Source organism: Glycine max, chromosome 10, assembly GCF_000004515.6.
Source record: "Glycine max cultivar Williams 82 chromosome 10, Glycine_max_v4.0, whole genome shotgun sequence".
NCBI lineage: Eukaryota > Viridiplantae > Streptophyta > Magnoliopsida > Fabales > Fabaceae > Glycine > Glycine max.
In genome coordinates this window covers 16773078-16786857 of record NC_038246.2, presented here as the reverse complement: position 1 = coordinate 16786857, position 13780 = coordinate 16773078, and the positions used below count along the sequence as shown (strand labels likewise).

The 13780-nt window shown below is 34.3% G+C and overlaps 1 protein-coding gene across 1 annotated transcript; it reads right to left on the bottom strand.

The window, feature by feature from the left end:
* Positions 1-3521: 3521 nt before the first annotated feature.
* LOC102668189 (protein MAIN-LIKE 1-like) lies at positions 3522-4757 on the bottom strand. Its single transcript, XM_006589985.1, has 4 exons — positions 4548-4757; positions 4042-4434; positions 3775-3939; positions 3522-3671 (listed from the first exon to the last, which is right to left on the bottom strand). Exons 1-4 carry the CDS (start codon positions 4755-4757, stop codon positions 3522-3524), a joined length of 918 nt encoding a protein of 305 aa, XP_006590048.1.
* Between the last annotated feature and the right edge of the window lie 9023 nt (positions 4758-13780).

Genomic DNA, 13780 nt, shown 5'->3' with positions numbered 1-13780 from the left:
CGGGTCATCCGGAAATACATCAGGCTCAACATCTGGCGCAGGGACCACTGGCTCATTGTGCGCCGCAATCACAGCGACTTGCTGCCTCTGTGCGGATGCAGTAGGCCGTCGACGCTGCGGAGCATCATGGAATCATCACGATCTCCTCTGCCCACACCTCTGCCAGTAACCTGACCTAAGGCACGACCTAATCCTCTGGTCCTAACCATGATCTGCAAATGAGTACCGCAAATTCAATCACCGATTTCATTCACTCAAAGTAACGCAAATTTCACGTGGTTGATCTGAACTACAATAAACTTGACCCTAATGATGATAGGCCTTCTCATCAACAAGTTTCATATAATCTAGCCTTCATGTACACTTGTGGTTCATGACAAGTTTCGTATAAGCTAGCAAGTACCAAAGAATTGTTCATGAGAAGCCTTCATGAATAAGCAAGTACCAAAGAATTGTTCTAGACATGGGAGTGATAAATATGTAAAGTTTGATGTTCATATTGATGATGATGAAGATAATTTGAGTGAACCAGAACAGACAGAGTTTGTGGGAACTTTTGTTAATTTGTTCCATGGACAAGGCCATAATATCAAAGTAACTAGTTTTAAGGTAGGGATATCAAAAGTGGTCGATTGTTTAGAAGCTGAAGAAGACGATGTTGTGCTAGTTACTTTGGTGCCTAAGGTTGGAAAAGGAGATGTCATCATAGGAGGCATCAAAGTTGAGTTTATTCCAAAGTACAAGGATTAGTTTTGTTGTTGTGTGTGCATCTCGAGCTCGTACACTTTCTTGGCTTGCCAAATTAACAACAAAGACTTGAAAGAAAATGTTAGCAAGATGGGTCAACAAAGCTGAGTCATTTTCAAATGTCCTGCTACCTTGAGAAACTTCTACTCATGATTTTACAAATGTTCTGCTACCCTGAGAAACATTATTTCATGCTAATATATCAATTGCTTTAAGTTGATCAAGTTTAAGTTCTTTAAGAAGTTTATTCTGTTTTAGTTATTTTTCAGGGCATGAATGGTGAATGGCAAAAAACACCTTCTTAATTCAGCTTTGAGAATCAAGTTTGGCCCCAAAAGCTATCCCCGACCAGTCATTTTACCATATGATAATCGAAATAAAACAAATGGGTGAGAAAAGTTTAGAGACAGAGAATTTATCTAGTTCTAATGAGAGGACATGTCTTAAGCATAAGCTAAAACTTATCAATTCAAAATGTGTGTCATTTTAATGTTTTAGGGATGCAAAACAAAATGTGTTCCTCAATCAATGAGATGCAATTCTTGGAGAAACTTGGAACGATGACGATGGAACGATGATTAGAGCTAGGAAAGCTAAAACAATTAAGGGATTTGATGATAACTAATTTCAAGGGAGAACTTGGATACACACTTGGATAACTAATCAATGAGATGCAATTCTTGGAGAAACTACATATTAATGCATTAGGTTATAATGAAGTGATTGACTTGAACTTTAAGTCAACCCAATCTGCACTCAGGAAGCTTTGCCTCAAGGGGAAGTTAAAAAAGTTGCCAAATTGGATTCCACGACTCGAAAATCTTGTAAACTTGTCTTTGATGTACTCCGAGTTAACTAATGATCCATTGGAATCAGTAAAAGATATGCCAAATTTGTTGTTCCTCACTATCAAATTTGTGGTTTGCATATGTGGGTGTGGTGCCGTGGTAGTGTGGTGGTCACTCACTAGTCACTGGCCATCAAAAGTCTTACTTGAATTGGAGTGAAAATTTGGGTTGTGCATGTTAAGGTTTGGTGAACTCGTACTGTAACAAGACAAGTTGGATTTGGATTAGCACTTTAATCCTTTTAGAATAGTTCTTCAACAATTTTGGTACCAAAATTTTTAAATGTTCGGTTTTGGGTCTCATAATTTTTCAAAATGAGTAAGTGGAAAAAATAGATTATGCACAGAATGCAAAACAACTATACTTATGATGCAATCCTATCCCGCAAGGGCATTGGGTAGAAAACTCCAAGTAGATTGGGCTAGAGATCCAAGGGAAGGCCCTAGGGTTCTCATGAGCCTTAGGGTAGATTTCGAGCCCATGGACTAAGTATGAGCCCGCTTATCTTTGTAAATATTAGAATAGTTATTTCCTTCGTCTGGGCCTTGTATTTTGGCCATTCTAGTAGTATAGGGTTTTAGCCTTGTATTTCGGGGCATTTTGAGTAGTCTTTGTAGTAAGAACTTTTTTTTGTATTTTCATGTTTTTTTGTCATGGGGGTGAGCTTAGCTATTAGAGAGGTGTGTGTAGCTAAGCTCTAGCTTCTTGAGGAATCTTCTTAAGGAAGCTTCACAAGGAGGTGAGCTTAGTTATGAGAGGGGTGTGTGTAGCTAAGCTCTAGCTTCTCAAGGAAGTTTTCTCAAAGAAGCTTCTCAAGGAAGTTTTCTAAAGAAAGCTTCTCAAGGAAGCTACCTAGTCTATAAATAGAAGTATGTGTAACACTTGTTGGAACTTTGATGAATGAAAGTCTTATGAGATACACTTCAAAGTTCCACTTCTTTCGTTCTTTTATTCCTTCAATTTCGTGCTCCCCCCTTCTCTCTTTCTTTTCCTCCATTAAAGCATCCTCTTCAAGCTTCTTATCCAAGGCAATTCTTGGTGGTGAAGCTCCTTCTTCCTTGGCTTATTCCCTAGTGGATGGTGCCTCCCCTATCCTCTTCTCCTTTGCCTTCCGCTGCATCTCCATGGTGAAAAATCACCATTGAAGGACCTCATTGAAGCTCAAAGATCCAGCCTCCATAGAAGCTCCACAAGCAAGCTTCCATCATTATTCTAAAGCTATTGTTTTTCCTTTTTCTCTCAAGTATCAACTATTCATCAAGTTTTAGGGATTTGTCCTAATCATGTTACCTTTGAACTTAATTTGCTGAGGTTGTCTAGGCATTTAAATCAGTTTTTGGATACCACATTCAGTTATAAGTAACAATTACATAAAAGACAATTACATATTCGCATTAAATCAAATTGAAACAGTAGATATTCTCCAAAATGACACTATTTATCAAATATTTAGCATACATTCAGAGGTGATCCTAATAACCAAAATTCCTAATTTCAAAAAAAGCTCACAATGTATCAAATATTTGGCAAATTTTCAATTAAAATGAAGCTGTGACTTTTACGAATCAGGTGATCTGTAACCTACTAAAAAATAGTTTACGAATCACGTGATCCGTAAGCATCTTCCGGATCAAGTCTTACTTGAGATGCACACTGACCTGGCACAGCGCACACCTCACCTGCTGGAACGATATGATTCGAGTAGTGCATCCACCTGTCGTGTATATCATCATACGAGACCCATGAATCGACAGGAGGAGCAGGAATGGTCTGCGTGTATCCAAACTGCCGCACCACCCTCTCTGGTCAGCAATAAACAGTAACAGGCCCCCAGCGCAAGAGACCGGAATAACATGATATGACGTGGAAGTCCCGGACCGATCGGTGCTCCCCATACGGGATCCAACAGATATCCGAAATCCGGAGTCAGTCCAGGTGCTCCCTGTACGCCGGCGTACAAATGTTGTTCATGGTCTTCTTCGTCACAATCCACCTACACGCACGCAGAGAATCCTCGTCGTAGTCCTGATCAACAGTGGAGTCCACAACTGGCGGAAAGTGCTTGTAAATCCAGTACTACAGATGCAACATCAAAATTATAAACATTAATAATGAAAGTGTAACAAAATTTAAAGTTGAACATTGTTGAGGCTGAACAAATGAAAAACATATTTGTTACCTGCAGCAGTGTGATGTAACCGTCAAGCTGTCGGCTGTGGCTCATGGATGCATCGTTTAGCTGGTCGTACATATGCACCAAAGCAGCCACTCCCCAGGCGTACCTCTCCGTCATACTAAGGTCACGAAGGGCTTCCAAGTAGACAACATGCACATTGATTGCACTCTTTTTAGCAAACAGAGTGCAACCCAAAAGATGAAGAAGATATGCACGAGCCGCAGCTGTCCAATGACCTGCCTTGCATCGGCGCTAATATATATCACGTACCCATTGCAGGCGTACGTACGGTCCACGACACTGGGCTGTCTCAGCCCTGGAAGACTCTGCAGAGACCATCAATAAGTCCACCAACATCTGAACCGCATCGTCCACGTGCAAGGGCTGAAAGGCGTGTAAGTCGCCAACCACGGGCAGATGGAGAAGTGAGGAGACGTCATCCAGCATGATGGTGAGCTCTCCCACCGGGAGATGGAAACTAGACATCTCCCGGTGCCACCGCTCCACAAACGAGAACAAAAGTCCCCGAGCGCCGGTGTCTACCGAACACGCGATCAGAGGACTTAGTCCTGTACTAGCAACAAGTCCCTCAATGGTAAGGACAGGCCTGCCTAAACTATGGACCTTCCTCCCATGAGAGGATAACTTCAACTCAAGACGCTCCTGAATTGAAGTATAAAGGAACGCAAAATTCGTTCAAATCATCATTTAAAGGAAAACTAATTTCAATCATAAAGTATAATTTACAAGTAACTAAAAATAAATATTATAAATACCTCTCCCGTCCATACGCTGCAAGCAACGTGATCCGCATACTGGGTCAACACGGATGGGTCGCTCGGACCACCCAAAAATCCCTCATGCTCATCCTCAGCAGCCTCTACGCCTGTGTTCGCAAGAATGTCTGCCACAATGTCCTCTACATCAGCTGATGCCATCGGGTCGTCCGGAAATACGTCAGCCTGAACATCTGGCGCAGGGCTCATCGTGTGCTGTAGTCACAGCGACTCGCTGCCTCTGTGCGGATGCGGTAGGCCGTCGACGCTGCGGAGCATCATCGGAATCATCACGATCTCTTCGGCCCACACCTCTACCAGTAACGTGACCTAAGGCACGACCTAATCCTCTGGTCCTAACCATGATCTGCAAATGAGTACCGCAAAATCCACCACTCATTTCATTCTCTCAAATTTCATGCATCTAACACATATAGGCATTATGTTTTTTCAGGCACTACTTGGTAGAAAAAGGATATTCGAACTTTGAAAAGATATATGCATTGCTTATAAGTGACACTGATTTAGAAAGATGAGAGATTTGGGAAGCAATATCCCCTTCAAAGTTAGAATCAGACAAGTTGACATGCGTGAGTCTCACAAACCCACCAAAGCCAGATGACAAATGATAATGATTAAAATCATTGAAAGCATGGTTAAGTGAGTGATTAAAATCATTGAAAGCATCTAGCTGAAAATGAACATTTTGGGTCTTTGCCTAGGGGAATCATATGTAATTTGTACCAAAACTTGGAGGGGTGGCGTTCACTAAGATTAAGGGAAAAGATAACATTTCATTGATTAGAAAATTTGAGGAGAAATAAATTCTAGAAGCCTTGAAGGAATGCAATGGTAATAAGAGTTCGAGACTAAATGGCTACATTTTCTTGTTCATTAAGAAATTTTGTCACTTGCTTAGGGATGATGTGTTGAGGATTTCCATAGGTTTGGGTCTTTGCCTAGGGGAAGTAACCCATCTTTTATCACACTTATACCTAAGGTAAAAGATCCACAAGGCCTTGGTGGGTTTCGACCAGTTTCCTTAATTGGTTGTATTTATAAACTTTTATCTAAGGTCTTGTCATAGAGGCTTAAGAGTGTGTTGCATGCGGTTATTGATGGGAGACAAGGGGTGTTCCTATGGAGGAGTATTCTTGATGGGGTGATCATTGCTAATGAGGTGGTCGAAGAAGTGAAGTGTTGTAAAAATGAATGTTTGATTCTTAAAATAGACTATGAAAAAACATATGATTCTATATCTTAGAGTTTCTTGTTTGATATGTTGCATAACCTTGGTTTCAATGAAATTTGGATTAGGTGGATAAGGACTTTTTTAGAGACGACCTCTATATTTGTCCTTGTGGATAAACTTCTATATAAGCATATATAGGAGAAAGAAACATCAAGGTAAAGTGGATTGACTTTCTCTTCTAAATAAAATCAATTTATGCACTTCTATAGAAGTTTTTTTTATTAAACTTTTCTAAAAACTAATGTGCATGAAGTTGATTCTAGCTTATCAGAAAAGCTCTTTTCATTTTACTTTCTCATTTTATTCTAATACATATAGAAAAGTTTATCTAAATAGACCCATAAATGTAACCACTGATGTGTGTTTTATTCTATTCATCATATACTTTATATAACAAGCCTAACTAATATGTATGTCTACGAAAAAGGGATATTAGCTGCTAATCGGGACAAGATTTTTTTCTAATGTGTATTCTATTAAAACTATGATACACATGATTATCAAGATTCAAGGGTTGGATTCAAGGGTTGGAAGATTACATACAATGAATATTCTATTAAAACTTGATACACATGATTATCAAGATTCAAGGGTTGGATTTAAGAAATTTGTATTTTAGAAAAATGATAAGGGAAGTAAGTGTCTATAAGACTTGTTCATCGAGTAAGTGAATGCCTTGCATATAATATTGGGTAGCATAATTGGATTCCTTGGATCAGCATTTAGGACTGTGGAAGGTGTTGGTAGGGGTGGCATCTTTGTGCCCGTGCTTACTCTAGTTGTGATTTTTATCTTTGTAATAATGAGACTAGTTTTAGTAGCAATATATGGTTTGGAATATTTGGATAATTTCATACAAGTTTTATGGATCAACTATATGGTGTTGGTGGGGGTGAAGCAATGATTTCCCATTTTCCTTTTTCTCTCAAGGATCAACTATTGATCAAGTTTTAGGGATTTGTCCTAATCATGTTACTTTTGAACTTAATTTGCTGAGGTTGTCTAGGCGTTTGAATCAGTTTTTCGACACCACATTCAGTTCTAAGTAGTAATTACATAAAAGGTAATTACATATTCGCATTAAATCAAATTGAAACAGTAGATATTCTCCAAAATGACACTATTTATCAAATATTTAGCATACATTCAGAGGTGATCCTAATAACCAAAATTCCTAATTTCAAAAAAAGCTCACAATGTATCAAATATTTGGCATTTTTTCCATTAAAATGAATCTGTGAGTTTTACGGATCACCTGATCTGTAAGCATGTTCCGGATCAAGTTGATCCGGAAAATGCTTACGGATCACGTGATCCGTAAACTACTAACAAATGCTTATGGATCAGGTGATCCGTAAAAAGCACAACAACTTCCCGATAGTGGTTTCCGCCATCGCCGACAACAATGGTGGAAAAAACAAAAGGTTCAATAAACTTACCTCGACTGTGGACGACGAAGAAGAAGCAGAAACGCGAAGAAGAAGCACCACCACACCTTCCTCCTAATCACGACAACAATGGCGGCAATGGCTTGGGAGGTTCACTTGGGAGGCAAAGAAGAAGAAGAAGAATGAAGAAGATGCAATCGCGGCGCAGAAGAATGAAGAAGCGGAAAGGTCCGAGGAAGAAGAAGCTCAATCGCGGTGCGGGAGAGAGAGAGGCGAGAGTTATTTTTAAAAAAAAAATACTCAGGGGCTTAAAGGCCTTTTCACAACAATTACTGGGTGCACCAGCAAAACTGCTAGGTGCACCTAGCAGTGCTCAAGAAAAAACCATTTGAACAACAATATGGCCCAACTTTTATGTTAATGTTTCTTTTTTTTTTTCCTCTTGTTTTTCAGATTGTAATAATTTTTCTGATTTTCATCAAGTAAGATTTTGAATTAAAATCTTGAAATAAAATCTTCTCAAATTGGCTTTAATGAAAAATGCCTAAAAAAAGATCTCATTTCTCCTTGTCATAGTCAAGATTTGACAATTCACTGATTGTGATATCATTTTAAGTAATTTTATTTATAATTTTTATATATGTAGTATGAAAACAATTGGTATTCTTATATTACTTTGTAGTACAAAAATGTTATTACAAGCTATGTGGTATATCAACTTATTGTTTGAAACAATATTTTAAAAATTGGACCAATTATTGACTTTGTTGATGTACTGGGTTGACGAGTTATTGGTCAAATCAGTAAGTCAATAGTAAACCTACATGAACAATTGTAAGCAACATAAAATATAAATGTATGTTGTCATAAGTTTAATAAATAATCATGATGGTTTGCTTGTAAATTGATCTATTGAACAACTTTCAAGTACTTTATTCAATTCTTGGGTATGTATTTTTTTTTTGTATTTATATTATGTTTTTAAAATTATTAGGTTTAATCGGACTACCGATTCACTAGTTCAACCATAGTTGGTTTGAGTTGATTTTTTAAAAACAAGATTGTCTTCGATTCCAATGTATAAAAAAATTATATTAGGTTTCAACCATACCCATTTATTAAATAAATTAGATAAAAAATATTTTTAAATATATATCTAATTAAAAACAATTAGCTTTAACACTTTAAATAATTAAATTTTAAAATGTTAATTAATTTAAGTAAGTAAAATAATATATTGAAATTTTATACCACATAGATTAAAATCACCCATTTAATAAATTACAGAACCAAAAATACAATTAAACGTTTAAATTACTTATCAAATATAAGAAATTAACACATCATTCTTTCAAATTATTAGAAAATTAAAACTTGTGCTTTAACCAGGTTGGCTAAGAATATGTATACTTTTTTTTGGTATGAAACAAGGAAATGTATAGTTTAAAAGAATTGTTTTTTTTTGTATTATTGAATAATTATGAAATTATTTTCTATTAATTATTTACACAAAAAAATCAAAACAACAAAACGTATTTTTTTTTGTTAACATTACAATAATTACTTTTAAAATGATAACAATAATAATTTATAATAAAACTAACTTTATGAATAATCATTAAACTCGTACTTTAATATGATATATTTTTCTTAAAAGATGCGCTGTGAATGAACTGTAGAAGAAGCAATTCAAAAACCCACTAAATGGTAACCATTAATAAATTGAGAAAATTAAAATCTAAAGATTAACTAAGTCGTTGTAGTATAGTGGCGAGTGTTTTATTTATTCATTCTAAAATTTTACATTTCTTACATTGTCAAGGTTGTTTTTTTATATATATTTTAAATATGCAGAGAGTTGCTTTCTAGAAGTAGAATTATTTGTCATCTTCAATTTAACTGAACATTTAACAACTATCACTTGCTTTTTTGTTTTTTGTTTTCCTCTGAAATAACTAAATAAATTAAATGGTGAGTCTTGGTCTCTTGTTGCCTAGTTTTGCAGTAGAAGTTTTTTTGTATATTTTTATCATCTATGTACATATAGGATAGCATGCCTTATGCGTAGGGCTCCCCGTAATTTTTTTATAATTTTATTTTTTAATATATACAATATAATATTTTAATATTAAATTAATTAGTTTATTTAAATAATTTTGTTATATAAATAATAGTATTTATTAATTATTTTTTAATAAAATATTTTTTTATAGTATTGATTACAAAAATAATGACATTTTTTAAATACTTTTTTATAGTTTCATAATTCAAATAATCACATTTTTTTAAAACAAAATATTTGATGTTATTTATTTTGTTTGTTATATCTTTTTTTTATAATGTATTATTGTTATCTTAAACGTTATAAACATTTATAATTGATTTGAGAAATTAAATGTTATTTATAGTTAATCTTTTTCTATGAGATAAACTTATACTATATAAGAAATTGATAATTAACTTGAATTTTGAAACATATTAATAACTATTATTCATTTTTATTTCTATTATTAATATATTCTTTTTAATTTATTTCTCTTATATATTTCATCATTGTTTTTATCATTATTAGTTTCCAATCTATTTTTGGCTTAAGTGTATGAGTCTAACTTTGAATTTATAAATCTAAACATCATTATATAAACTTTGGAAAAACAAACCAAATAGTAAGTTGTATACTAACAAATTGTTGGTTCGGGTAGTAGTGAGCTTGACCCTTAAGTAAGGTCTTAGGTTTGAATCTTGTAGATGGAAAAAACGTGATTGAGAAAAAAGACCCTACTAATAGTGACCAGTTAAGTTCTCCGACGAATATTAGTCTTAGACAAAGTTGGTAAATATTTCATACCGATAACATAATATAATAAAAAAGGCTCTAGGTTTTTTTGGTTTGTATTCATAATTCTATGTGCTTTATATATGTTTTTGACTTTTAATTTGATTCCATATACTAAAAGTTCACGGTTTGCTTTGAGTTTTATTAAGCTCATTTGGTTGTGTACTCTCTATTTAGATTTCTTCTTTTTGGGATTTGGCGTGGAAAGAGACTTTAGTCTAAGATGGACAACTTGGAGGTACAAATTGGTGATGTTGATGAATTTTGGCTAAGTAAAAGTTTTGCCTAAAATAATGCCTCATCTATGGTAATTAATGATTTTTATTTACTAATAATCATAATTTGCAATAATTAAAAGAAATGTCATGTTTTATTGGATGCGTACTGTTATACAAATAACAAATCTTATTTGACATAAGCAGTTGTGGTGACATGTTGAAATTCCTCTTGTTGTTGTATATTGACATGTTTTTTATTTGCTTTAGTATGATGTTTTATCCATAGTATACATTTTTCCCTAGTTAATCATGAAGAAATAGATTTTTCATCAACATCGGTTATTAACTGATATTGAAACTACCGATGCTAAAAGTATTAACGCTAACATCAGTTTTTGAAAACCAATGTTAAACTAAACTACACAATATCGGTTTTCTGAAAAACTGGTGTTGTTTTCTGTTCACCAACATCGGTTTTTTAAAAAACATGATGTTGTCAGTAAACCACAACATCAGTTTTTAGAAAAACTGATGTTGTTTGTTGGTAAACAACATCATTTTTTCTAAAAATCTATGTGTTTTGGAATTTTTTTAATATCTTGTTTTTTTTAATTACCAACAGTAATTATACATAACACAACTTATCATTCAAAGTTGTAAAAACTCTAAAAATAAACATAAATCATTCTTGAAACGAAGTAAATGAAAATTAAATGTAATAAAATTAGAATATGCAATATATTTTATATAATAAACTGTCTATCCACAAAATGATAAGTTGACAAAAAGATTTATAGCAGAAACATTCCAAGCATCATTTCTCACAAAATATACCACCAAGAGTTATAAACAAAAATTTACAGATATTACTATAGTATAATGTACTTAAATTACAAACAAATACAAAATAAAACAAAGTTAGATGTTGTATCTGGAAACTCAAATGTAGCTTCCAAATTTTGTGATTCTGCAAAAGTCCTCCATCCTTAGTCAATTTTTTGTAGACTTCCTCCAATGATTATAAACAATTCTGCATTTCATAGTCCCTTCCAAATGCAAATGGGTGAATCCTGCACCTCATAAATGAGTACATGGTACTCGACACATCTTGAAATTAACATTAAGTTCATCTTAGATATGTATATGATTTTAAAATTTGATAGGTAGAGGTACTTTTGTACTGATTATATACATTATTGAGTTACTCACCAAACTGCTGCAAGTCAATTTGTACTCATTCAGTGCCATTTAGGATAAACTTTTGGTTGAGAGCTACTTTTGTAGATGGCCAAGAAGAAAACACTTTGTCCAAAATGAGTCATGGTCACTTGATGATTTCCTGTGAGTCCATAGAAATCTCTGAGTTCTGTCCATCTAGCCAGTATAGTTGGGTTCACTACATCTTGGTTGTATGTAATAAAGAACATGATGCCATTACTATCTAGTAGATGCCAAGTATGTTCTAGTTGATCCTTCCATCTTACAGCAAAGGTCCTACTCACTTCACCATAAGGTTACATTTAAAGTAAACTAATATAAACAATATTGATGTGTTATATCATGTCATGTTTATTTGAGAATAGTCTTAAAATTCCTAACCTGATCCTTAATATGAATTGTGTTGAACATTTTTTTTTGGTTTTCTATTAATCTCCATCATTGTCTTAGCCATTTCATTCCAATTCTTTTGATCTTCATTCATCGTTTCTAAACTCCATTTACTATATAAAAGTTACTATTATTAAATGGTGATGCATAAATAAACATATAAAAAGAATAACGTCTCAATAAGCTTAGTATACAATTGTATCAAAAATATGTTCTACATATATAAACAGAGTAATAGAGATGAATGAAGTATACTATTCTTGTGACATGAGGAAACACCCTTCATACTCAGCTTTCACATAACCATGTCCATGACAGACCCATTTTCAATCTTTAATCAGTTAGCAACTATTAATCTAACATTGTATAGTCTCTGATCTAAAATTACCCTTTAGCTTAAAAGCTAGAATTTCTTAAAAATAAATATGCATGTCTACCTAGTAGTAGTAAACTAAGAGATATGAGATTGGTCTAGTACATGCCATGGAGTTGCAAGACACAATGCAAGACACAGTGGATATACCCATGCTTTGAAAAATGCTTTGGCCATGAGAAAATATTCAATTCATGATATGTAGTAAGTGAATGGCAGTTTAAGAACAAAAGTTATATGATAACATATCCAAAAACAAAAAACAAAAAAAGGAAAAAAGGGTCCATGACAGCATGACAACAGTGGCAAATTTGCTCCACATCAATTATAGCACCCCAAGTCCTCTTTTCTTTATTGGACTAACAACAACAAAGGAACAAAAAAAATGAACTGGCATCATTTTTATATCAATCTCTGCATATACGTATTCTAGTTTAAACTAAAAGTACTAAGAGCTAAACTCCTACCAAGAATTAATAGCCATGAATAGATCACCAAGACTAAAGAACAAGGAGTTTCTCAACAGTGTATGCATTTTTATGAAACCGATGAGATAACTCAAGACATAAATAATATATACAAACTTAGCACGAGGTCATTGAGCTTGGCAGAACAAGAAACAATCATGAAGAGCTAAAATTTGGTAAATACATCAATTTAGACATTTTATCGAGCAACTAATTTGGGAGAACAAAATAAAACATATACCAACAAACAAGCAAAATTATTAACAGTAACAACTCAAAGCTCTGAACCAATACGTAGCCACAATCAGAGTTGGGAAATGGTTCAAGCTCTCCCAACGCAACTCCACCTTCACCATCGAGCTCCACGCCAACACCACCACCTTCCTCACCATGGCCTACATTTTGTTTCTATTTCTGTCCTTTTTTCTATTAATCTCTATGCTAAATTAGCATTTGTTTAATCTTAATTACAAGTTAATAAATAGGGAAGAAGTAGAACCCTAACATAGCATTAAAATGGAATTCATTCATCTAAGTTGCCAAAGGTAAATGAAAGACATACCTCGTTGTTGATACTGACATTGAAACCTACAGCTCTCCTTTCGTAAACTCGTCACTGCCACGGAGAGTGGCCACCAAGAGCGAGAACATGACCGACAATGATCGAGTGCAAGTGGAGTGCGAGCTTCAAACGAGTGAGGGCGAGTGGGAGTGAGAGTGTGGGTGAGAAGAAGAAGGAGTTGGAGCACCACAAAAGTGAAAGCTTTAGACCGAGAGTGAGAGTGAGAATTGGCGCTAGAAGAGGGCAATTATATATATATGAAAAATAACATCGGTTTTTATGAAAACCGACGTTAACATGAAAAAAACCGATGTTAACATCGCTTCATTAATATCGGTTTTTTCAAAAACCGATGTTAACATCACGTTGTTAACATCGATTTTTCAAAAACCAATGTTAACGTAACGATGTTAACATTGATTTTTGGAAACTAATGTTAATGAACTCATTTTATTTACAATTATGCCATCGTCATTTCGTTAACATCGGTTTCATTGAAAAAAATGTCAAAGTGTCGATGTTAAATGTC

What these genes read in the sequence shown, in the direction of transcription:
- LOC102668189 (XM_006589985.1), bottom strand. Translation starts at nt 4,757, where the DNA reads ATGAGCCCTGCGCCAGATGTTCAGGCTGACGTATTTCCGGACGACCCG. An exon ending in GCAGCGTATGGACGGGAGAG is followed by an intron (nt 4,435 to 4,547) that starts GTATTTATAATA and finishes ACTTCAATTCAG; the next exon opens with GAGCGTCTTGAGTTGAAGTT. An exon ending in CGTACGTACGCCTGCAATGG is followed by an intron (nt 3,940 to 4,041) that starts GTACGTGATATA and finishes TTTGCTAAAAAG; the next exon opens with AGTGCAATCAATGTGCATGT.